The sequence below is a fragment of the Lampetra planeri genome, chromosome 7 (assembly GCF_965212315.1).
Source record: "Lampetra planeri chromosome 7, kcLamPlan1.2.h2, whole genome shotgun sequence".
NCBI classification, from domain to species: domain Eukaryota; kingdom Metazoa; phylum Chordata; class Hyperoartia; order Petromyzontiformes; family Petromyzontidae; genus Lampetra; species Lampetra planeri.
The window spans coordinates 13,957,215-13,981,569 of NC_136113.1; the positions used below are offsets into that span (position 1 = coordinate 13,957,215).

General features: G+C 49.8%; 1 protein-coding gene across 1 annotated transcript in view; it reads left to right on the forward strand.

Moving 5' to 3' along the window:
- The first annotated feature begins 531 nt into the window (after positions 1 to 531).
- The window catches only part of LOC144720033 (numb-like protein), a 58,500-nt gene continuing 34,676 nt past the window's right edge, over positions 532 to 24,355 (forward strand). Inside the window, exons 1-3 of the mRNA XM_078596459.1 lie at positions 532 to 952; positions 15,318 to 15,664; positions 19,492 to 19,566. Of these exons, the coding sequence (XP_078452585.1) occupies positions 15,539 to 15,664; positions 19,492 to 19,566 (201 nt within the window). The 5' untranslated portion in view covers positions 532 to 952; positions 15,318 to 15,538. The remainder of the gene's footprint in view (positions 953 to 15,317; positions 15,665 to 19,491; positions 19,567 to 24,355) is intronic.

A 24,355-nucleotide genomic window follows, 5' to 3' on the forward strand; every position in this document is an offset into this window, starting at 1 on the left:
CACCCGGCAGTATACATGAGCACACTAGAGTGTGTCAACCGGCAGATCGCATGTGGTGGGGAAAAGCGTGGGCACTCCCACCTCGTCTTCCAAGACGTCTGGTCAGCCTCAAGGACTCGGCCCAAATATCATCTGGAAGGGCTCTCGAGGAGAGCTCTCTCTCTCTCTCTCTCGTGGATGCCCTTGCACCAGCAGTGGCGTTCTCGGCGCAATTGCCGGTGCTGTGCCTTTGTCTTTACCCCGCCTCGGATTGGTCAAATCCCCCCTCCTCTATTCTCCGGGCTCCTCTTGCAGCAGCCGATTGGTTGCGCTTCGTGCGCGAGTTGTGGGGAGGTGGGGGGGGGCGCTCGGAGCTTGCGCTATAAAGCCCCGGGGGCGCTGGGTATGTGGGGGCAGTTGTCTAGCGGTGGCCAAGCAGACGCCTCGCCCCGTGGTTCCTGGTGTCTCTGCATCTGCGAGCGCTGCTACATTCACTGCGGGTGCAGGAGTGGGGGGGGCAGTGGGAGAGAGAGTGTGTGGAGAGGGGAGGGGGTCCATACATCACTGTGGGTGCAAGAGCGGGAGAGGAGAGAGAGAGAGAGTGAGAGCGTGTGGATTATTTATTTATTTGTAACAGCAGCCACAAGCGTGTGGGTCTCTCTCTGCTCCAGACGTCGCGTTCCGCAGAAGACTGCAACACGTTCCGGCTTGACAGCTCCGTGCTTTGTCAGATGTGAAGAGTCTACCCCCCTCCTCCCTCCCCCATAACCTCCTTGTGTCTCTGGGTTCTGGCTCAGCATCTGAGTAGTGGAGAGCTCTTCTCGCTTTCTTCTCCTTTACAAAGAAGGCTGTTGGTTTGGAGCTCCGTGTCAATTGAATCGCATCGATATTCTATATCCATTGAGAAGTGGTGGGCGCCAAACAAGTGGGCAATTGCCCGGGGAGACAGATATTTCGTCCCAACAGTGCCTTGGTGAGTAAGACTCCTCCAGTATTTTGTACAATTTGCGTGTCTCTCGCCTTGTGTGTGTGTCTCTGTGTGTGTGCTATATTGCAGTGGACGATTGCGTTCGTTTTTCGTGGTTGTGGCGCACGCTCTCCGATGTGTTTTTCGGGGTGGTGACTCGTGTAGTTCGACACGATGTCCGACGTTTCGCTCCACGTGCTGGGAGCTTCTTTGGGAACTGAATATATCCCACTGTCGGTATATTCATTGTCAATGTTTTATTTTGGCATAGGGTAAACCCCATTGGGCAATTGAAGTTCATTTTCGATAGCGACCTCGTTACAGAAACCTGGTTTACAGCGACAAAAAACCACACCAGCAATTCTTACATTTCGTAGGAAATCTTGGCTCTGTCCGAGTCTTTCCGATTGCGAGGGGTCTGAGAAGGGGTTAGGAGGTGAGAGGGTGAGAGGGTGGTGTGAGGGTGACAGCGAGTGGGTGAGATGATGAGATGATAAGAGGGGTGAGATGGTGGGAGGTGTTCGAGGCTGAGAGTGTTCTGGGGTGAGAGGGTGAGAGTCATCTTGTGAGAGGTTGGGACGACGAGGGAGTGAGAGTGCGTGACGGTGAAGGGTGCGAGATGGTGACATGATGATCGCACGTGTGAGACTGTGAGAGGACGCGAAGCTGAGCCGGCGAGAGAAGCGGTGAGGATGGGTGAGAGAAGCGATGTTTGAGAGAGAGAGAGAGATTGGGTGAGAGTGTCAGAGGAGAGAGTTCGAGAGGAGAGAACGCGGGGGTGGGGGGAGGGGGTGCTGATTGCGAGCACAGTGGGAGGGCTCCCCACGGGACCGACGCCTTCTGCCGCTGCCACGCGCCGGCAGATGCGGGGACGCGCGTGCGAGCGTGGTGCACACGCGGTTGGGATGCCGTTTATGAGAATGGCGTTGTGAGTGTGAGAGGGTGTGTAGGGTGAGAGGGTTTGGTGGGGGGGGGGTGAGGAGGGTGAGGAGGTGTGAGAGGAGAAGAGAGGAAGGTGAGGTGTGAGTAGCGTATAAGAGTGAGATATTTAGAGGGTCAGATAGTGAGAAGCGAGAGAGGGTGAGGAGGGTTAGAGGTGCAGAGGGTGAGCCCTCAAAATGTAGTCAGTTGAGATCTTCTGCACAAAACACACATATCACTTGTATTAAACAGTTCTTCTCTCTTGCTATGGATCGGGTGATATTTTATATGAAAACGTTGCCCCATGAAGTCAGGCGTTCACGTCTGTTTTTATTTTATTTTCCGGAACTGAAGCTATGTCTGCGCTACACGCCTTAACCCCGGTTTTCCAGTTCCCACCACAATAATTCATGGGAGAAGAGAGAACCCTTCCCGTTAAGGGCATTTCTCGCGGAGCCCGGGGGTGGCAGATTACGAGTGGCATGACCCTCTCAAGCCAAGCTTTGTTTTTCTTGGTAATGAGCCAGGCATGTGCGGGAGCCCTCCTGCCTCCTGGCACATTGTGTATACCTCCTCGCCTGTTCGCAAGAGCTGGCCATCAGTCGAAGGGCACCGCTGCGAAATTAATATAAATCAGTCGCAACGTGTAACTCGCTGCACAGTATTCGCTCGCTCTTGAAGAAAGAGAGATTTAGAGAGAACAACTTGGAGGCGCGTGGAACCAAACCACAGCACATTTGTGTAGAACCACTACGAGAAGATGAACAGAAGTCAGTTATCCATAATGCAGGTTTTTTTGGGGTTATATCGCGTGAATATATAAATGTGTCGTTAATCCCGCCACCACCCGACACAACCAACGTAAACAGTCGTTGAGATTAGTTGTAATTGGTTGTGATTACAACTTAGTTGTAATTAGTCATTACAACTAGTTGAAGGAGAACTAGTTGTAATTACTGGCGAAACGTCGTACTCAGATTGTAAATGTTGTGGCTTGGCTCTCAAACACACCGGTTAGTGCTGTACTAGTGACGAATTGCCATGGTCTGTTTACTGACAAACCTTACTAGTTGGCTGTGTCGGGTGGTGGCAGGTTTAACGACACACTTATATATTTCTGCGATTTAACCCCAAACACATGTATTATGGATGATATTAGTCGCGAAAACCTACGACGTGTTAAACAGAAATCAGTTACAACACAATTATTAATAGCACGAAACGTACCTTGCTCTCGGAAGCGAAGTGATGCAGAGTTGTTCCGGGATGGTGCTTGGATAGAGGACCGGCGCTCATAAATCACATCAGGTCATGGGAACACGTGATGTTGGCGAGCCACTGCTACAGGGCACGCCGATCACTCTCGTTGGCTTATGACCTACGATGTGGGCAGCAGAGGGCAGTGAAGCAAAATCTGCGTATCGTTGTACGGTACTGCTATGCTGCCACCAAATCGGCACTCAGCAGCGCAGTGAAGTACGCTCAGCACGTGTGTGGGTTTAGTTTGTTGCGGATTGTGCTGGTGTCCAGAGGGAGACGCTCATCCAGCAGTGGACTGACAACGTCCTGTACAAAAAGGATTTTGGTTAATTTAGTAAGAAGTGTGGATTTAATCCTCTTTTTCTGCTCAAAGCCGACGGGCGCACACTGCCCACGCTGGGATGATTTTGATCCCAAAGGAGAGAGAGAGAGATACAAAAAACAAGAGATCACGCTTCTGGCACAGCTGCTCTGGCTCGCTGTATCTGCATCGCCCATTGTTGGACGCGAGGTCTTCATCATCCACGTTTTGAGCTTTTGTATCACAGCGCGTGCCGTTCAGAACGTAGTCCAAAGTGTGGCGGCGGTACAACGACAACAAAGAAGGCGCTCGCTCGATAATGGATGGGCCCCGAGCACACAAGGGGACGACGTACGTACGTTGAACTTCTTTCGCACCGTACGAGGCCAACCGTGCACACGGGAGGTGCGTGGGAAGGACAACAAACTAAACGCGACAACAACAAAAATAACCTATTCTTGAGAAGTGAGTTTTCAATCCAGAGTGTCATTTCAACTGCTGGGTGTGAGGGCCTTCAGTCACCTCGAGTGGCCGGCGATGGATATTTGACCGCGTCGGCCAGTGTGGGGTCGGTGAAGATCGTGGGGAGGTGCGGGGAGAGGACAAAACAACCGAACCATCAGGTTTTTTTGTTTTCCTTCTGCACTGCCCTCTGCTGCCCACCACATAGAGCCCCCATGCCTCCCCGAAGCTCTGTCGCTACCTGTTTGTGCCGGCTGGTGGGGCACATCCAAGGCGACCAGCAGGCACAAGAGGCTTCGCCAACCCGGGCCTTCTTGTACCCGACGAGATTCGGGCGCATTCCAGCTGATTTGGTCCAAGGGGCTGGGATGACATCAAAATTACATAATTAATTGGGCTTGTGTGTGTGTTTTTACGCGCCCCCTGTTTTATTTTCTTCCTTTCGGCCATCGCCTATCGTGACGGGGATATGCCAGTGTGTCCTTGGTGCCGATTTTCCGAGCGCCAGAATGAAGCTGGGACGCATTCTGCCGGGCCGGGCCGGGCCAGATGGAAAGCATAGATGCGTATAAAAGGCAGAACGAGGGAGAGGGGATGGGGGGGGGATACATAAAATAAAAAATATCCCTCCGGGCAATACTTCTGCCTTGGCCTCAACACGCATTACGTTGAGATGTTCCACAGCCCGAGTGTGCACCTATATCTACATAAATAGCCACACATCTGTCGCTGTTAGCGTCTCGGGGCGCGCTAATACTAACAGACGTGCATTTCAATTATTTATGAGAACACAGTATGCGGCCGCGTGCCTCGCGGAGTGGCTGAGTGAGTGTGCCGGCTCTGGTCGTTGCGTTTTGCCGCATTACGCTCTTTCTCTCGAGGTCCACGGAGAGGAGGGGAGATCTGCGGTGTTAATTGTTTTTTTAATTTATGCAAGACTAGCTTTACTGCCCGGCTTCGCCCGGGACTTGGATTCACCACGCCCGGCCGCCTTTTTGTCTCCCCAGTGGCGATGTTCACACACCAGTTACTCGTTTGAGGCTGAGTCGACCTAGGGGAGGCCCAGGACCGGTTCAAATAATCGTCACCGGTGGTGGCCGTGAGCGGGAGTCGAACTCGGGTCGCCGGGTTCGTAGCGCAGCGCGCGAATCGATACGCAGTCTCACAGGCTACACGGGGGATCTTTGTCTTTATCCTGTCTGTGTGTGGGGAGGGAAGGCAGCGACTGCGTAGCGATTCGCGCGAGTTCGATTCCCGCTCACGGCCACCACCGGTGACGATTATTTGAACCGGTCCTGGGCCTCCCCTAGGTCGACTCAGCTTCAAACGAGTAACTCGTGTGGTGTGTGAGGATCGCCACTGGGGAGACAAAGGCGGCCAGGCGTGGTGAATCAAAGTCCCGGGCGAAGCCGGGTAGTAAAGCTAGTTAGAAATAAAATAAAAACCCCAAGAATTAACTAACATCTTAATAACCGGCTTCGCCCGTTTTTTGATCGCGAGGTCAACGTAACAAAACTAACCCCCCTCCAAAGTTGAATCTCTTAAGCCTTAAGGGCAGTAATCGCGTACGTGAATGAGCTGTCTCACCGCTGCCCTTTCATTGTGTCGAGTGCTCCTATTGGCTTATACTTTCATATTTAGTTGAAACATCTGTGAGAGAGTGCTCGGTGTGGACTCATTCCCGTCGGTTTGTTGGCACGCAACGGGGAATGTGGCCTGCCAGCAGTTAAGTCGGTGTGTCAAAGGGACCGATAATTGAATTGGTCCATGCGAACACAATATTCACTTATTCTTTGTTTTGGTCTCTGTGCGATGGAAACCGCGGCGTCCGATTCCTCCGACCCAATGTATGTGTAGCATGTTGAACTTCTTTCGCACCGTACGTAGTCAACCGTGCTAATCGGAGGTGCGCTGGGAAGGACAACAAACTAAGCACAAAACGCAGTTATTTTGTTATTTTTCTTTACCCCCCCAAAAAAGGGTCAGAGTGCAAGTGTGATTATAAATCAGCCAAAATCCCAATCCGTGGCCCGAAATCAGCACACGACATTAAAATCAATATCGTTGAGATGATTTATTTGAAACCAAAAATCTGCACTATTCTGCAAAGAAAGTGTGCAATTTGTATTAAATATTCACGCCGACTTACGGTCATTAAAAGACGAGGTTATAATGAGCGCCCACGTTCTTCAAGGCGAGGTTCCTCCCTTCGAGCGGAGACTGAATGTACCTCCGTCGTGTGGACAGCAGCACAACGGGTGACATCGGGCCGCACACGTGCAGCGCATCGTGTGGTTTTTTAATCGACGCAAGTGCAGCCACCACCACCACCACGGATGGAGACTCGTTAAGTGTGCGTGCTTTTTTCGCCACGATTCCTGTCTTAAAATTGGCAGACGCCCGCTTCTGCCCATCAGAGATTCATAACCTCAGCAGCTTTGTCTTTTTTTACCGCAGCTATTAGAGTCACCCATTATTCTCCTGCTGGAGATAAGAGCACATCATCGTCATCACCATGAACTAGTCCTTAGTCACAATGGTCGTGGGGAAGCTGTCGTCTCTCCTCCGTCGTGCGGCGTATTAGTCCGTGTTGTCACGTTTGTCATCCAGATGATCTTGGGTTTGATATTTCAACAGTTTCCCTTTTTCCGTGTTCTGTAAGATAGCGTTGGACAGTCGAAGATGTAGCCTCAGTAATAATTTGTGTCGAGTAAAACTAATTTTGCCATTTGAGCGGTGGTAACAGTGGTTCCAGCAACCTCAGTTCAATTCCCGGCATTGGTAGCATCAATGGCGATTGCCATCTGAACCAATACTGGGTCTCCCCCCTCCCCCATCCCTTCACTAGCAGGCACTGACCAATGTGGTGAAGTATGGTCAAACAACCTCCTTTGGTGGGTGGAGGGAGGGGGGTGTTCAGCAGTGAATTGACAGAGAGTTGCAAATTAGTATTTTGAAAATCATTTGCACAGAGAGTACGACACGTGGAGTCACTCTCTCCTCCAACACCAAGCGATGAATTATGCGCATGTTGCATGCATTTGTAGCATTGAACCAGTGGTGAAAATCCCACATTACGATGGCAGGAACCAGGTCTCTCTGGAAATGATTTGAACTCACAATCCTACAAGTAAAAGGTCCGTTCCTCGACAAAATACTACTACTAATCATAGTAATGACATTTGTACAAGACAATTATTTACCCAGGAAAAACCCTGACCGAGTTTCCAGACAATTTTTTTCAGGAGGGTTCTGAACTAAAATGTTTGGGCAATTCATTCAAGAAACGATTGCGTCACCTGGCACCACCTAGGCCACCCCACAGCTCAAGCCTACAACACCTCGTGTATCTCCACCTACCAACTGACTAGACGTAGACTCGTGTATCACCTGTGCTACTCTCGTTTATTGAAATATTTAATCAGAATAAAAAGAAAACAACATCATCCAGCGAAATCAAACCTCTCGTTTACATCTGCGTCTGTAGCAGTTTTGAATCATTCCTCTTTAGAAGCAAAAAACACTACGATAACCAACCAACCAACGATGTTAAAGGCGCACAGTTGATCGTGACTGAGTGAGAGGCTTACGTACATTCTATCCGGGATGGGCTAGACATGTTTTGAGCAAATATAGTTGAGTCATAACTAAAGCATTTAAAAAAAAACGATAACATTACAATTTCGGGTCCCCAAATATTAAAGCCAGGCGCTTTTATCGATGGGTTGTACTCGTAAGGCAGGTTCACCCTGAAGTTCTACATCACTGTGCTGCAAGTCCCGTGCTAAACACGAATATGCCGTCTCAGTGACCAGCGTCCCCAGCCGATTCACCTCCCGTACGATGTGACACTGAAGCGAATAGAGAGTGGTTACAAAGTGCATAACACACGCGCACTTCACGTGTTGCTGCTTCTTTCAGTTTGAAACTAATGATCAAAACAAACAGTATCGCGCTGACCTTGCGCACGGAGGAGCTCGCTTGCTGTTACACGACTCCCAGGAACGCGGGACCCCGAGATCCAGCACAGCTGTGGATGCTTGGGGAGGCCTTACTGCCCATGCCCCGTCTGCTACTTGGAGATTATGATGGTGGTGGTGGTGATAGGGGTGGTTGGGGGAGCGGTAGTGTCGTGGCCAGCGCATTGCGGTAAGAATCCGGTAGACCGAATTCAATTCCTGGCCATGGCGATAAATAATTGGTGGTGATTTTATGAACTGGTCCTGGGCCTCCCCTAGGTAGACTCAGCCTAAAATGAATACCTGATGCAGTGTGTAAACATCGCCACTGGGGAGACAAAGGCGTGATGCTGTCCACCCATCCCCTCGTGTGCCGTGCCGGTCTTCATAGGCGCACGCTCACAGCACTTTCCACAAAAGTCTGTTAAGGCTATACGGGGGATCATTGCTCTTTGGTGGTAGTAGTGGCTTTGGTAGTGGTGGCGTTGGTGATAGTGATAATGGTGGTTGTATTGGTGGTGGTTGTCGTGGTGGCGGAGCGAGGGAGGGCAGCTGCATCGCATGTGCACGCGACACTTTTCAGGGATGTGTCGGAACTAAACGATTGCAAATGTGGACGCTGTCACGAACCATCGAGGCGTCGACTTTCCGATGATGATCCTGACAGCAGCGCTACTTTGAAAGAAAAAAACCTGGGGACGGTTTTGTTTGTTAAATTAATAAATCCGTCCTTGCTGTACGTACGATACGCTGTGTCCATGCATGCGTGCACACGTGTGCATGTGTGTGTGCACATATTAATAATAGAAGGCAAGCTATTTTTAGATGTGCCCCCCTCCCTCCACTGATTTCTCATGACCTTCTTACTTGTCAACAGGTGATTGAATATCGTGAAAGCTATGGCTCCGTATCTTACAGATGAGAGAGAGAGAGTTAAACGATTTAATGTCTTGGGATTTGTCGGGAGACGTGTCGAGGTTTCGAAATCAAATGTGGTTTCCTCTAATTTCTTCATATTATCATTGCGGGAAATCTGGAAATTAATCACCGTCCACTGTTTTGCACTGATGCAAAACTCACTCTTTTGAATATATCATGAATGCAATTGCTTAAAACAAAATCAATGAGGTCAATTATCCACCAGCAGCACCATCACCACCACCACCTCACTATCATCATCATCATCATCTGCATTTGTTTATCCACTGCTGGATGAACGCCTCTCTAAGCTGTCACCATCGCTACTAGTTCTCCAAATTACCGGTGACAAAACCCCCGACGGAAAAAAATCAATAACGCTCCAACATTGTTCGACAGCGATCGATAAACGCAGCGCCATGTGCATTCACTGCCAGAGTATTGAACCGTTAAACACTAAACAATAATGCGAGGAATTCAAAATGCTGCATTTGTGTACGGAACCTACGTCCCAAACTGCGAATCGCAGTGAATTTTTGTCCCATTGCCTGACTCGAGCCATCTGTGAACTTGCTCCCGGCATGGACCAACACGCCACGATGGGATCTCGGGGACTGTGTTGGCTAGCGGTTGAGGCTTCACGCGCACCGCCAACCACGAGAGGCTGAAACTGCCCCGTGCGCGTCGGTTCGTAATGCCACGAGTCCGGCGACCTGAGTTCGATTCCCGGCCGCGGCTAACACTCTTGAGGTCAAGCCACGTAGAAGGGAAATAATAATAAAATAATAAAAAATTAAACGTAATAAAATACAATTCTCACGACGTTTCGGCCACAACGCAAGCAGCCGTCCTCAGGTGAAAAACAGGTATGTCGGGAACAAGTCTGTCTTCTCGACAGACCTGTTTTTCACCTGAGGACGGCTGCTTGCGTTGTGGCCGAAACGTCGTGAGAATTATTTTATTATGTTTTATTTTTTATTATTTCCCTTGTACGTGATGACTTTACCGAAAGAACCAAGAAGATGAATCCCTGAAGTCACGAAAGCTTTAAATCGAAACTCTTGAGGTAGCAAATGGTCCTGCCTCATTCAGATATGCACTAAGCGATGGCTGGCAGTGATTGGCGAGGCACCGGGAGGCCTTCATCCAGCGGTGGATTGAACACGGTTGAATGCTGATGACGATACCACCACCACCATCATCATGATCATCAGCAGCAGCCATAGAATGCCAACCGTTTCTATCGCAGTGGGGAGAGCTGACTGATGGTGGCGGGGCCGGATTCTTACGTCTCTCCAGAAATCAGACAAAGTTTTAGGGTTGAAGAGATCATCAGATAGTTGCCCAGGCTTACACCGGGACTCTCCAACCACCACACGTTAAAGACCCTTAAAGTATCTGGACATTACCCAACGACTACATGAGAGGAAAGCCCAAGGCAATGTCGTCATATGTTTCGTTAATGCCAGAGTAGGTAAGAGGTGCAGAGGTGAGAACGCCATCATATCGCGAATTCAGTAAATTAATCGGCGCTGCAGCTGCTGCGTTGGCAGTGGTGCACAATTTACAAATTTAATAAAGCTCATTTATTGACGAATGTGTTGAGTTAATTACGGCATATTTTGCTATTGTTTCAAGCTACGCTCCTCCAGAGCACAAGGAGAAGAGAGACATGTCTCTACAAGTCCCAATTGTGCAGAACATTATTCCGGCATGCACAACGGATCCAACCAGTGTCTTCATTCCAGCGGGAACAGTCCGGAGTGCTGTTCCAGAAATTATGTCCGTGCACCATATCCATCTCGCCTTACTCTGTCCTCGTGATAGTGCTGTGGTGTGTGAGTGAGGTGGTGTGCAATGCAGGGTACGATATTACATATAGTATCAATGTGGATAAGTGTACCTCGTACTCTTAGTGGTAGTGCCTTACTCTGACGATCCCTACTTCCATCCAGTCCTAGCCACGTTCTGCAAAATATGGAGCGAGAAACACAATCCCCGTTTATACCTCCTCGCCTCTGCACGTCGTATTTGATCTGCAGGAACTTTCTGACCGAGTGATTATCTCGAACGGCGTCTCGAGATTTCACTGCGAGGGAGGCGTGGTATGACGAATAAACGATGATGATGATGATGGTGATGATGACGATGATGATGACAGCCCCACATACACAATGTTGGGGCAAGTGCGTGTTTGCGGGCGTCTATGAAGGCCGGAACGGCAAATGAGAGGGGGGGTATGTGGGAAGGGGGGCGGGGGTCAAAACCACGCAGAGCCGCCTTTGTCTCTCCAGTGTTCATACTTAAACGCTGCATCAGGTACCTATTTCAGGCTGAGTCGACCTACGGGAGGCCTACATGCACGAAAACAAAGCCAAAGATCCCCCGTATAGCCTCTCACTCACACTCTCTCTCACTCTCTGACTCACACACTCTCTCTCTCACTCACGCTTTCTCACGCTCTCACTCACTCTCTCACTCACTCACTCTCTATCACTCACAATCTCTCTCACTCACTCACGCTCTTTCACTCTCTCTCTCTCTGGTCCCGTGGTGTCACAAAGAGAAGCGGTGGCTTTTTTAACCAAGCGCAGTTGTGTGACAGGTGCCCGTGGCTGGGGTGGGGGTGTGCGTGTGGGGAGGGGGGTTCCTGCATCTGTCCACCCATTGATACCGTTAATGAAATCACAGTGGGGGGGTTTGGGTGATGGGGGTAGCGGATTTGTCTTTGAGGAATGTTGACTGTGGCGCGGTCTCCTGTTGCCCTCCCGCGAAAGCGTGGAGCGGTGGAGTTTGTTGGGGTTAAACACCAAGCCGAGATTTAAAGAGATTCCGCTCGAACTGTTAAGTGCAGCGCGGCTTCCAGAAGGCGTTTGGGGGCGGCCGATGGTCGGCTCTGAAGCAGGGCCATAGCCCGAACCGTCAGCTTGTTTTAGATGATTTGGGGACTGTAAGTGTCCAAATGATGGGCCACTTTGTTGAGCTATCATTTGTGGGCCAGGTCGCTTGTGAAAAAGAAGTTGATACCTCAGTGGGCTTGGCCTGGTAGGATGGGGATGGTTGAGTTTGTGTTTGGGTGATGTGTCTTACCTCGCTTGTACTTTGCACTCGTGTTGTGTCTTTGTACTGGTTGTTGTTGTAACGTTCTTGCCCCGTGCCCCGACTGGACATCTGTGAAGAAAGAGCTTTATAGCTCATCGGATTCCTCCAGTTCAAATACATATTCTGATTCATGTTTATTAAGTTAATTATGAGGCAGCGTTAATCGCGAATTCGGAGAACAATTTTGTGGACTCGTCTACAGAACACGCTGAGAGAGCGTTGAGCAGGTTACAGATGCAATGATGAACGTCAATAAGAGCGATGGGACTTGGGCAGGACACGTCGCTAGGAAGGATGATGGCCGATGGTCGGGTATCGTGATGAGTAAGTTGCAGCCAAGGGGTGTAGCGCACAAAGGAGATAGAGCCATTCAATTAAAATGTTAAACAAATTTTTTTCTTATTTAACCAGTTAAAGCCCACTGAGACACATTGCTCTCTTATTCAGAAGCGACCTGGGCACAAATGGAAATCTCAACGAAGTGGCTTATCGTGCAGAAGTGTATAGCAGCCAAATAGGATTGTGAGAGATGGTGACGGCTTGGGGAAGCCTTCGTCCAGCAGTGGATGAATCATGGTTGAGCACGGGGAAGCGGGGGGGGGGGGAGAAGTCGGGGATGTCTGAAAGTGATGCATATTGAACTTCATTCACAGCGTACGTAGCCAACCGTGCTAATCGGAGATGATGGGGGGAGTGGCGGTTTGGTTGGTGGTTGGGTGGTGGTTGGGTGGTGGTGGTGGTGGTAAGAGGGGTCGCTTAATCTGCATTGTGGTGGAGGTTAGGGGATGCAATCCATTAAGAGCAGCTCAATAGAATTGGCACTCAGATGAAGGTCACAGGAAATAATATCCATTTGAAATACGCGAAAATAAAATGGACTTGTTCTGGCTATCAGGAGTCCAGCAGCGTTGAATCCGTTAATAAGAAAAGTTAGAAGACTTTATTTTCTATGTAATAGCATCATTGGCAGTAATGAACAATTCACTGCTGGATGAAGTTCCTCCCCAAGCTGTCCATCATCTTTCTCGGTCCTGAGCTCCTGGGCCAGGCTTATTGAATCTCACGTTTCTATATTTTACTATTCATTCGCCAATTTGTTAAGCTTTGGTATATCTCTCTGATTAGCGCGGCTATCATCAGTGGTGGGGCGATGTGTTAACTGGTGCCTGTGGGTGGGGAGGCCTTCATCTAGAAGTGGACTCACAAAGGGCTATTAGTAATTTATATCTCTGAATTTATTAATGGAGTGGCTCAATTCGGCTTGTACGGACACTCTTATATTTGAAGGCCCCTTTCCCGTGATGTCGTGAAGCACTTTGCTGCGTTGGTTCTTTGTTGAAAACCCGGTGCAGAATTTTGTGCGTTTAGACTGCTATTATGTTCAGCATCTTTGAAAACTATCCAGCCCACACGCCATGGAAATTTATTTGTCCACCCGTTTGCGATTATTTTCTGCAGAAGCATGCATTTAGAGTATTTGGATGCTATACATTTGTGTCCAGGTCCCTTCTGATAAAGAGCTATATAGCTGAGTGGGCCTTACCTGGTAAAGTAAAAAATAGTTTAGTATATTTATAGAGGGAGTGTGAACGTCTCTTTCTCCTGGTGATTCAATGGGCCAAGTGAGTGAAATGTGTTTAATCCCAGGCCGCTCCACTAATGAGATGTTTTTCTTCTTCTTCTGAATTAACATGACACTGCTTTCTGGCACGTTTCTGTGGCTGGTGCGCCATGTCAACATGATTACCCCCTCACAGGCAGGCAGGCAGCAGGCAGCAGCAGCAGCAGCAATATTATAAAAGCGCATCACAGCTGAGTCTAATTTCAGCCTAGCTGCTTTCACACAACACAGACACAGATGGCTCTGCTGCACGCGTCCTTTGAAGTTGCGGCAGACCCCTGCCACATCGTTTCAGATGCCGTTATTGCCACCCTTGCCGTGGGCGTAAATGGTAAGCGCCACTGGACTTTTTGATCTCCCGGCATGGTGGTTGAAAATGTGTACGGATATCTCAAATCCGCCTCCCGCATACTCTGTCCACCCAGCATTATACATGGGTACAGCATCGTGAGTCAATTACGTTGGTCACGTGCACCGGTGATGGTAAAGTGTGGGTACTCCCAAATTCTTTCCATAGTGTATATTTACCATAGATCAAATGCCGTCGAGAGTGACTGTCTAAAACTACCCCTCTAGCGTAGGCCCTTCTCCCAACAGTGGCGTGAGCGAATATTTGCAAGGCTGCAACTTTACCTACTCGACTGCATGGGGTATGGGCTGCCCAGGTGCACGGCAGATTGCCTTGGCGGGCCAGGTAGGAGGGACCCGGGGGTAACCTGGGAGGCTTGCAGCGCCAGCTCGTTGCTGCATGCAGGGCACGCGCGACTGCCCTGCCAATGTGATCGCTGTGAGCGCTCAGCTGGGTTACACGTGACTGGGTTCCAATTGGGCGGCCCGTGTCTTGTTGTTGTTTTACCTTTTTTATTTTTATTTTAACCCAGAAAGCCTCACTGAGTCTTGCCAAATTCTCGCAATAGCCGGTCTCATCCTGCTCCTTTAGGCCTGTGTTTGCCGGCCTTACTCTGTGTACAATTAAAATGTAAATCTATATCCGACGTCAATAAACATTCAATTCTAGCCGTAATTTTTGTAGAGTTAACTGACAAAGATATTTATAACTGTGATTTGTTTCATAAACTCTGTATGAGGGGCATCAACATGTCCGTGGCCTAACGTTCACCGTTAATTTTGCCAGGTGAATATAAAATATATTTTTTTCTTGAGAAAGAGAATAATATGAACTCAAAGCTACTTAGCAAACGACAAGAGTTTCATCCTTTCAGCTAAGCACATTTTTTGCGTATTTATTTCTTTGAAATTGATAGTTATTCCTGAGGGAAATCATGCATTGTAACTCTAAATATTGTACATATTCAAAAGCATGCACGTATAAAACAATTGAAATATTAACACGAATCATATATTCTCAGAAATCTCTGTAAATTCACTGCTGGGTGAAGGCCTTCCAATGCTGTGCCAATGAGGGGATTTGTTTGACCATTCTTCATCATGCACCTTGGTGCAGGCTGGTGAATGTGGCGTATAGTGCAGTTGCGTGAACCACTGTGCCACTGCTCCGACCCCAGCGTTTTGTATGTGTCGACTGAATGCCCTCGCTGTCAGGGTGGCTGTGAGTCAGTGATTGTGCCGCTGCTGAATTTGTGGCCTGTCTCTCGGCGCCGCCTGTGGTGCGGCGATTTCCATCGGTGATTTTGGCGGCGCCGAACCTTCCCGTGTTTGGCAGAGCGCCGTATTCTCAACGCTGACTGCTCCGTGTGTTCTTTTCTGTGTGTGTGTCGTTCTTTCTGCTCCCTTCCTCCACTCTCTCCTCCACCTGCCTCATCCCACCCACTCCGCTACCCCGGACATTGGCTCCGTTTCCGACAGGTTGGCAGCATCGACGGAACTCTCCATTTAATCTCCACCGCCACCGCCGATCAACGCGCTCCACTCTCCCGCCCCCCCCACCCACCCACTGCGGAGAAATCTGAGACGGCCTGCGGTGCGGCGAGGGAGCGACCGACAGATTGCCAAAGAAACGACGAGCAGACGAGAGAGAGAGAGAGAGGGGACGGAGAGAGAGGGAGAGAGAGCGAGCGAGAGGAGCAATGCACAGACTGAGGCAGAGTCTGAGACAGAGGAAAGAGAACTACGTCCCGGAGGCGAGTCGCCCTCACCAGTGGCAGTCGGACGAGGAGGCGGTGAGACGCGGGCAATGCAGCTTCCCTGTCAAGGTGAGTCATCGCCGGGCGCTTTGCGCTGTGGGTGGTCGTATTAATGATCGTGGCAATGCAGGTCCTGTGGTGCGACGGACGTTCAACATACATACACACGCACATGGTGCTTCATGTTCGTGGACCAGCGTGGTGAAGCGTGTGGTGAAAACAAAATAAACTTCCCTGACCATCATTGCATGGGGGAGGACTTCGTCCATTCCTTTGTGGAATGAGAAGGGACAGGCGATTTTTATTTATATATATATATATATTTTATTTGAATGCGCATGGCCACGCACAGCCCCCTTGTCAAGCCACTGATGGACGAAGGCCTCCCCACATGGGTCACGTGAGCCCCGTGTGGGCTAGTTTGGCCGGTGCTTCTCTGCGCTGGTCAGTGTGGGTCGATGGAGGCACGGGGCATAGTCACGGGAACATAGCAGCACAGTGCAACAATTGAACCTGCTGAATAGCCCTCTTCCGCCCACCACGTAGCACTGCAGCTTATGACACCTGGCGTGTGTGGGAAAGACACCCAAGCGAGCACTATCCGGGGTGATTTGCTCTTCGTCTAACAATAATGTCCTTAATCTAATCAGGAAAGATACGCTGAAGTCTCGAGGCTATTGTTCAGGAGAGTCCTGCACTGGGATGTTTGGCCAATCCTAGTATCGAGTGTTCAGCTTCATATGGCAGGAAACCGGAGTAGCTGGAGAAAACCCACCACGCACGAGGGGGCGAACACAAAGCTCCCCGTAGATGGATTCAATGATCCGTTGCTGTGCCGCCCACGTCACGGCGCAAGCCGACGCATATGCAGGTCCGTGTGCTGTCCACCAAGCTCAACCGCTGCTTTTAGCTTCCGAGATCCGACGAGATCGGGCGCATTGAGGGCGATTTGGTCGTGAGTGCGTTGACACCGTACGTAGCCAACGGTGCTAGTCGGAGGTGCAGGGGAAGGACAACAAACTGAACACACACAAAAAGCGCATTTGGTCGCAGACTCAACAGCCCGTCGAGTCGCAAGGACACCGCATGCGGTACACATCGCAATGTGAGGGCCTCGCTGGATTCTCGAGTGCGCATAAGGTGGATCATTATTTATTCATTTGTTCGGCTTTGTGAGTGCATCCGCGCTTGCCAGAGTGCGCCTCAGCGGTGCCCATGTGGCCAATCAGTCATTCCAGAGCGCGCTCTATCTGACGCGGCGGGAGGATGTTTTTTTCCTGTGGGAGTGGCGGATGTTTAGATGGGAGGTCAACAACTTGTGAGCATGGGATGTTGAAATATACACACACACACATATATATCACAAAGCAGCATTAACACTGCCTTAGAATCGGGGGTTAATTTCTTACTGAATATTTTCCGGGGCCTTGTGACCTCTCCATCATTATCCCTCAGCTTCGTTACCCCATCCCTCCCCATCCCCCCTCCCTCACCCCCCACCTCCCATTCCATCCCCCCCATCCCTTTCTCCCCCCCCTTACCCCCAGACAGAAAGGGGTGGCGGGGGTGGTGATTACTTCCTCCGTCCAGCAGAGCTCCAGCCGAAATTAAGCCTTGCTTAGAACAGAAAAACACGCAAATAATATACTGTGATAGAGGCCAGAACTAAAATGTTGTATAATAACCGTTAGAAAGTGTTCTCTATATTCCGTACATACACCGAGTATCATCGTGATCCATGATTCTAAGTGGGGAAAATGGAATGGAACAGGGTAGAAGGAAAAGCAGATCCACGCGTCCACGATCCTCAGATCACCATCTCGCTGCTCCTGGTGTCTACGGCTGGATCGCACACAAGAGCGTGCGCACACCACCGGGTTCAACACCGCGTTGTGTGCATGACGCTGAACTTCTCTCGCACCGTACGTGGCCAACTGCGCTAATTGGAGGTGCTGCAGCAGTGTTTCCGACGGTTTTCGTTTTATTAAAAGCTCAGCACATTCGTCAATAAAACCGTGGCATTAAAAGGGAAAAAATATATATATAATGGATGACGGTTTTGGCACGTAAATAGCTCGTTTAGTGTTATTATGCTCTGGGGTTCATAGCACAATTCGCTAATTACACCGACACCTCTGTATGGCCCAATATATATAAATAGAATGAATTTACCTTTGGGCACCACATACCTACACGCAGAGCCCACGGTGAACACTCGACTGACCTTAATTTTCTCGTGTTTAGGCTCGCATGCCCTTCGTTTCAGTGCACCGATGCTGAGCCCAGCTATTAGCCGTGGGGCACAAAAGCCCAGGAACCAGGAGAGACACGTTCTGGAATTACTGAAGCTCTTGCCCCAGCGTCGGCACGGAGCATCGCTCCAATTTCCTCTACCGAGGCGAATTTAAATTGAATCCCACCACCCCCACTAATTTTAATCGTAATTAGCACCTCATTTGCTGTGAATTTAGATCGCTGACGCCGTGAGTTTGTCAGAATGTCACAGTCCCTCGGGGTTTCTCCGAGAGCGAAGGGAAAACTTGCAGTGACAGCGATTTTTTTTTCTCCCTGGGTCCGTTTTTGCCTAACGCCACCGCTGCTGTGCTTTCTCGCCTGCCACACAGCACACAAAGCCCTCTCGGGCAGTGTAGTTAAAACCCAACCAGGGTGGGCTGCAATGGTTAGCAAGCTGAGGTCGCCGGTCTGATTTTCTGGCAGGGGCAGTTAAAAAAATCGGTGCAAGTCTCTTTGAAATCACACCCCCCGCCTCCCGCCAATCCAGCAGTAAACACTTGCCACACCAACGTGAGCCTGATTGGCAGGCTAATGTGGTGGGGGTAAAGTGTGGGTACTGTCTCCTCTTCCAAGATGTTCTACCAGCATGGAAGAGTAGGCCAAAGACCTCTGAGGACTGAGAGAGGCTGTCCTAGAGCCTCCTCGAGTGGAGCACCTTCCGCCAGCAGTGTGCGTGAGCGAGCTGTTGCAGGAGCTGCACCCTTTACCCTTTGTCCGTCCTTCAGGGTCAATGCCCGGGACGTGTCCCTCAGCGAAGCAAGCGGGACATCAGTGGCGAGTCTGACTCCGGCACGGCTTGTTTTACGCTTGAAATAGACACACATATATACGTGGGAATTGTTTTCGTACTATTCCAACCGTCTCAGTGTAATGAAAGGGGAGGCATTTTAATTCCGTTGCTCGACTTGGTTTGACTAATTGTCTCAGCTCCGAATCTATTTAATGAGCAAACTGACCTAGAAATGAAGTGGGAGTGCGAAGGGGGGAGGGGTAGGAGAGGGAGTGGGGGGAGAGGAGGAGTTCCAGTTTCCTTTTCGTCACTGCCTGCATCACCAGGTCTTCTTCTACGTGCAAGCCTCGCCGAGTCTCAAGACTCGTCGACAGGAGCCCCCTGCGGTGGGATGTTTGGCCGATTGACGAGCGCAGTTCGTGGGAATGGGTGGCGGCGATGAAAAGCGGGCCGTGAGTGAGTGGTGTCGTAAATAGCGGCACGCAAAAACATACCATAAATGAGGGTGAAGCTGAATTGAAAGTTGGTTTAACGTGTTTGCGTGTCCTGGACGGGGCAGTCGTGGTTGAGAGCACTGCACCTTATAACTCGGCGACCCGAGTTCGATTCCGCTCACAGCCAACACCAATGACGATTATCTGAACTGGTCTTTGGCATCCCCTAGGTCGACTCAGCCTCAAATGAGCACCTGGTGCGATGTGTAAACATTGCCACTAGGGAGACAAAGGCGGCCGGGCGTGGTGCCGGCCACCCACCCACCTCTGTCATGTGCCGTTCCGGCCTTCATAGGTGCTCGCTAACAGTACTTGCCCCAACAATCTGTTTAGTCTATAATAGAGGGGATCTTTGTCTTTGTCTTTTTGCGGGGCAGTACCTGGGCTGCGTGGAGGTGGAAGACTCGAGGGGGATGCAAGTGTGCGAGGAAGCCATCAAGCGGCTCAAGTCTGTAAGTTGTCGCGGCGGTTCGAACTTTCTTCGGCACGCAATTTTTAAAGATTTCCATTACTCGGTTTTATACGTTAGCGCGTGTGTGATTTTTTTCTGACGCGCGGCGATTAACATCGCTTCTTATGCTCGCGGTACGCACGCTGAATTGCCAGGAATATGATCAATGATGCATTGGCTTTTTTTTCTTTCACAACCGATATTAAAATGTCACTTTTAGGCTGATAGAATGCAGGGATGCAAGAGAAAAACAGAATGTGTCAGTAAAAGACGACGCAAATGATACACACATACGAACGAGATCTGATTGTAAATGGCGACAAGCGAGTTGCCTTGGGATGATGATTCGTGACCCGCACCCTGATGATTCCATTACTCTTCACGATTCTAGTGCCACGGGTTAGGATGAATAAATGATTAATGTTTTTTTTTTATTGTGACGTAGCCACCTCTCGCCGCTGTAAAAGTCACATGGGTCTGTTACGCACGACAGATATATCAGCTGGAAAATGTTCGAGTGTTTTCGTGCGCACCGTTCCCGTAATATCGCGAAGTTAAGAATCAATGTTCATGAGTCCGCCGCATCATTACGCGCCTAATGTCTAATGTAATTATACGGCATGTCGCCGTTTCACGTCCGTTCAATTTGACAACCCTCTTGCAAAAAAAAGTGAATGCAGGCGGACGTCACTGGCGAATCTGACTGACGTCACATTCAGAGTAAAATGCACAGGGCCCACTCTCTCCTCTACACACTCTCACCAGGGCCAGCTCATTCAAAACATTCAAGAAACTGGCCAACATCTCACCACGCAGGATCGTCCTCTGAAAGAGCCTTGAGAATCGGCGTGGCTTCCCAGCAGCCCTGCAGTGTGACCCTGCACCGTGACCCTGCAGTGTGACCCCATGACCCTGCAGCGTGACCCTGCAGTGTGACCCTGCAGCGTGACCCTGCAGTGTGACCCTGCAGCGTGACCCCGTGACCCTGCACCGTGACCCTGCAGCGTGACCCCGTGACCCTGCACCGTGACCCTGCAGCGTGACCCTGCATCCTGAAACCTGCAGGGTCACGCTGCAGTGTGACCGCGTTTTGTACAATAACTCCGGGGGGTAGGGGGGGATTAGGGAGGAGGGGGGCACGACACAGTCAATGTTTAACAAGCTTTAAACAAACGTTGAATGCTCAGCAAAACAAAATGAGTAACGATGCGATCTGCTCTTGTATACCACCCATTCTGCTCTACCACCCACCCACCGGGCGTGTATGGGAAGAACCTGAAATGCCCAACACTGAATCACACTCATTTGTGCACTTTGAACCAACCCTCTATTTCACTCGTTTTATATATTGTACCAATTAATGTTTTAACTTCACCATAACAATTCAGAAGGGTGGGCTGAGTCTTCTCTCGACCCCCCTTCCCTACACCTCCCCCAGCCCCCACCCCCGAACGCTAGGGGGGGGGGGCTGCCTTCCGTGACACGCTGTGACCATTATTGTGATTAATATGTACACGAGAAGCCTTCGCCACCGTGGGGCAGGCAGCCCACATCGTCAGCGCGCGGACACCACCGCGACTGACAGGCCCCGTCGGGCTCCGTGAGCCCAATAGCGATGCTGCTCCCTCCCTCCGTGACCCCCCCCCACTCCTCCTCCTCTACCGGCCCTGGCCGCCGCTTAGCTCGCAACGCACTTGAGCCAATGCCCCCCCCTTCCCGCGGCACGCTGGAGGCTCGCCTTTCGTGTCGATGTTTGCTCACGGCGGAGCGAAGATTGCATCGGAGAGATGCTGTGGAAGGGGAAGAGAGGTTTTTTTCTACGTTTTTGTTCGGTCTCAATTAGTTTGACCGGCGTTTGGCCGAACGGCTTTGCCGCCGGGCAAGCAGTCACCGCTGCCGCGATGTGATCGCGTTATTTTGCTGTTGACGTCCAATATTGTTTCTTCGAGAGCTGCAAAACAGGGGTCATGGCTTGCCAGTTCACCAACGCGTGCCAACTTTCTTTGGTAATTTCATTTCGGTCTCTCCGGCTTCGTACTGCCGATTGGATGTCTTTTTTTCCTTTTGTCATAACGGTGGGATTGCATTGGTTGTCTCTCTCACAAGTTATGCGAGCATCACGCACGTGTGTGTGTTTCTCGATAAATAGTTGGGGGGTTTTCTAGCAGCTGAGTGTTCTTACTGGCCAAAGGTAATTAGTTGGGTGTGTGACGAGGTACTCGATTACAGATCCAGTTTGTTTTTCACGGTGATGACATTACCACCAGGGTTATAAACAAATCTGACTGGCTATGCATACATTGCCGGCATTACTCGGAAATAAATATCTAGACTTCCGTTCGTCTCCCCGTGTAAGATGAAAATTAGTTCATGAGCCAAAGTTTTTCAGCAGCACAATTTTTTTTAAACAAAAATAAAATAACACTGGGCTGAAATTTCGATTTAAAGCTTTCGTGACTGCAGGGATTCATCTTCTTGGTTCTTTCGGTAAAGTCACGTAGAAGGGAAATAATAAAATAATAAAAATAAAACATAATAAAATACAATTCTCGCGACGTTTCGGCCACAACGCAAGCAGCCGTCCTCAGGTGAAGAACAGATCTGTCGGAAAGACAGCGTCTGAATGACGACAGACCTGTTCTTCACCTGAGGACAGCTGCTTGCGTTGTGGCCGAAACGTCGTGAGAATTGTATTTTATTATTTTGGATTTTTTATTATTTCATTATTTCCCTTCTACGTGATTTTACTGAAAGAACCAAGAATAACTCTGGGCTGGTCTTATCAAGAGCGTTAGCCACTGAGTTGCCAGATGTTATTGTCAACAGCACTCCCACTACAAGGTGGGTGATTATTCAATGGAAACATCAGTAACATACAAAACCTATCAGTTCATCTTTGTGGAGCATTACGATGTAATCATCATGCATTTTTTGCAAACACCAGATTCACCACGTCAATCAAGGTGCGGTAAGGATAACGATTTGCATTTGCAGAGATATTAAAGCCTCAGCAACTCAAAACGCCTTAGATCACAGCTCTCCCTTCCAATGCCCTGCTGCGCCCAGTGGCAGCCGTCCCTGCGTGGGCACAAGGCATACGCAGCGATTGTGCAGTAGTCTGCACGTAAAGTTCTAATTTCTCTAGGGTTCAAAAACATTTGCGGGAATCCGACAGTGAAAATTTCCACCACTGGCTCATGGGAACATATGATGGTGAGCGGTACTCCATCCCCATTTACATAGTTCACAAGTCAAGGCATTCTTTAACTTATGAAATAACTTGCTAATCCACTGCTGGATGAGCTGCCCAGCACACTGAGCCAGTCGTGGGTGTCGGTTGGCCATACTTCCCTGCCCCATTCATCTCTCCGAAGCGCGTTTAGGGGCTGAAACAACCTTTGACACGGCATCCTCCTGAAATTAAAAGGGTCTTGAGACAAAGTGAGGCTTTGTTGGATAAATAAAAAAAAGTGCATTATCGTAATTGTTACATCTGACTCAATATGAACGCGGGGGCACGGTGTGTGTCAGCGTGCAAGCCAGACTACAAAGCTGCCTCGGAGGGAATAGCGTTCTTGGCGGAAGCGGTTTGTTTCATGTGTTCATTTTATCTTACCAGGTAAAAACTAAATAATAATAATAATAAAATCATAAAAAATCGTTTAGTTCAATCCGACCCCTCTAAGCCGTTTGTCTTCATGCGACGTCACGCCGACTGCGACGCGGCGTTTACTTCGCCGCATTCTTCATTCGGAGGCTTTTCCTCGACCGCCGGCGCCGCCAAGAGGCAGCGTTGCGCTCGCTCTCCGCTCCGCGCCGCGCATGCGAGGATTTGCGATGAATGGTGAGGAAGGGGGGGGGGTAGCGATCGCCGTGCGAGGACGAGGAGGAGGAGGAGGCGTGGGTCCCGTGCCAATCCCCGCGGCCGCGCTCCGAACAAAAGCGACACAATACCGCGCCACCGTTCCGGGGATGCCTCTTTAGTAATTCCTTTTAAAAACGGATTTGTCGCCCATCACCGCGAGTTAACCCATTTAGAATAATCTCGCAGATGTATCCCGCTTTAATTGCCGCTTTTGTATCCCCGATTTCGCTCGGTCATGTGCTTTGCTCTGTTTTCTTAACAACAACAAAAACACACACAAATTCAAACCAGCCTCTGAAGCCAGCCTGCTAATTACTGTGCGATGTCTCGGTTAACAAAGCTTCTCATGAGCGGATAAAGAAGGCATCTCGAATGTTAAGATTGCGGAACATTCCACTTCAAATTACTCAGACGGAAGTTTTTTTTGTTACGTATTACATCATAGTAGTTGAGACCCAAAATGCCAAACGGTCAGCAACATACGGCACATTCAAGTGTCAATGCAAGAGTTCAAGTCCCGATAAGGGGTTGACTAAACCCTTCATCTCTCTGGGGTCGATAACAAGTCAACAATTGGCGTCCCATAGAATAACTCACCCCCGCCATAGGAATGAGGAATTTCCACCACTGGCTCAGGGCTGTGCAGAGTGGGATGTGCATCACCCCTCTTTCGTTCGGCGACTGTTAACTTTTTAGTTTTCTTCCTATTATATAATCTGCTTTTTTGATAATTTATTTGAATCATTTGTTCACTGTGGATAGCTTCCATCGGCGGTGCAATTTCCCAGCAATATTTTCACCGGTTCGGCAATGAAGCCCCAAACAGAACTAAAGATCAATTCACCACGCGGCCGCTTGCACTTGTGCCCTGGGTACCCGAACGTGGCTTCCGAGAGCTTTCGAGTGGAACGGCCATTCGGTCGAA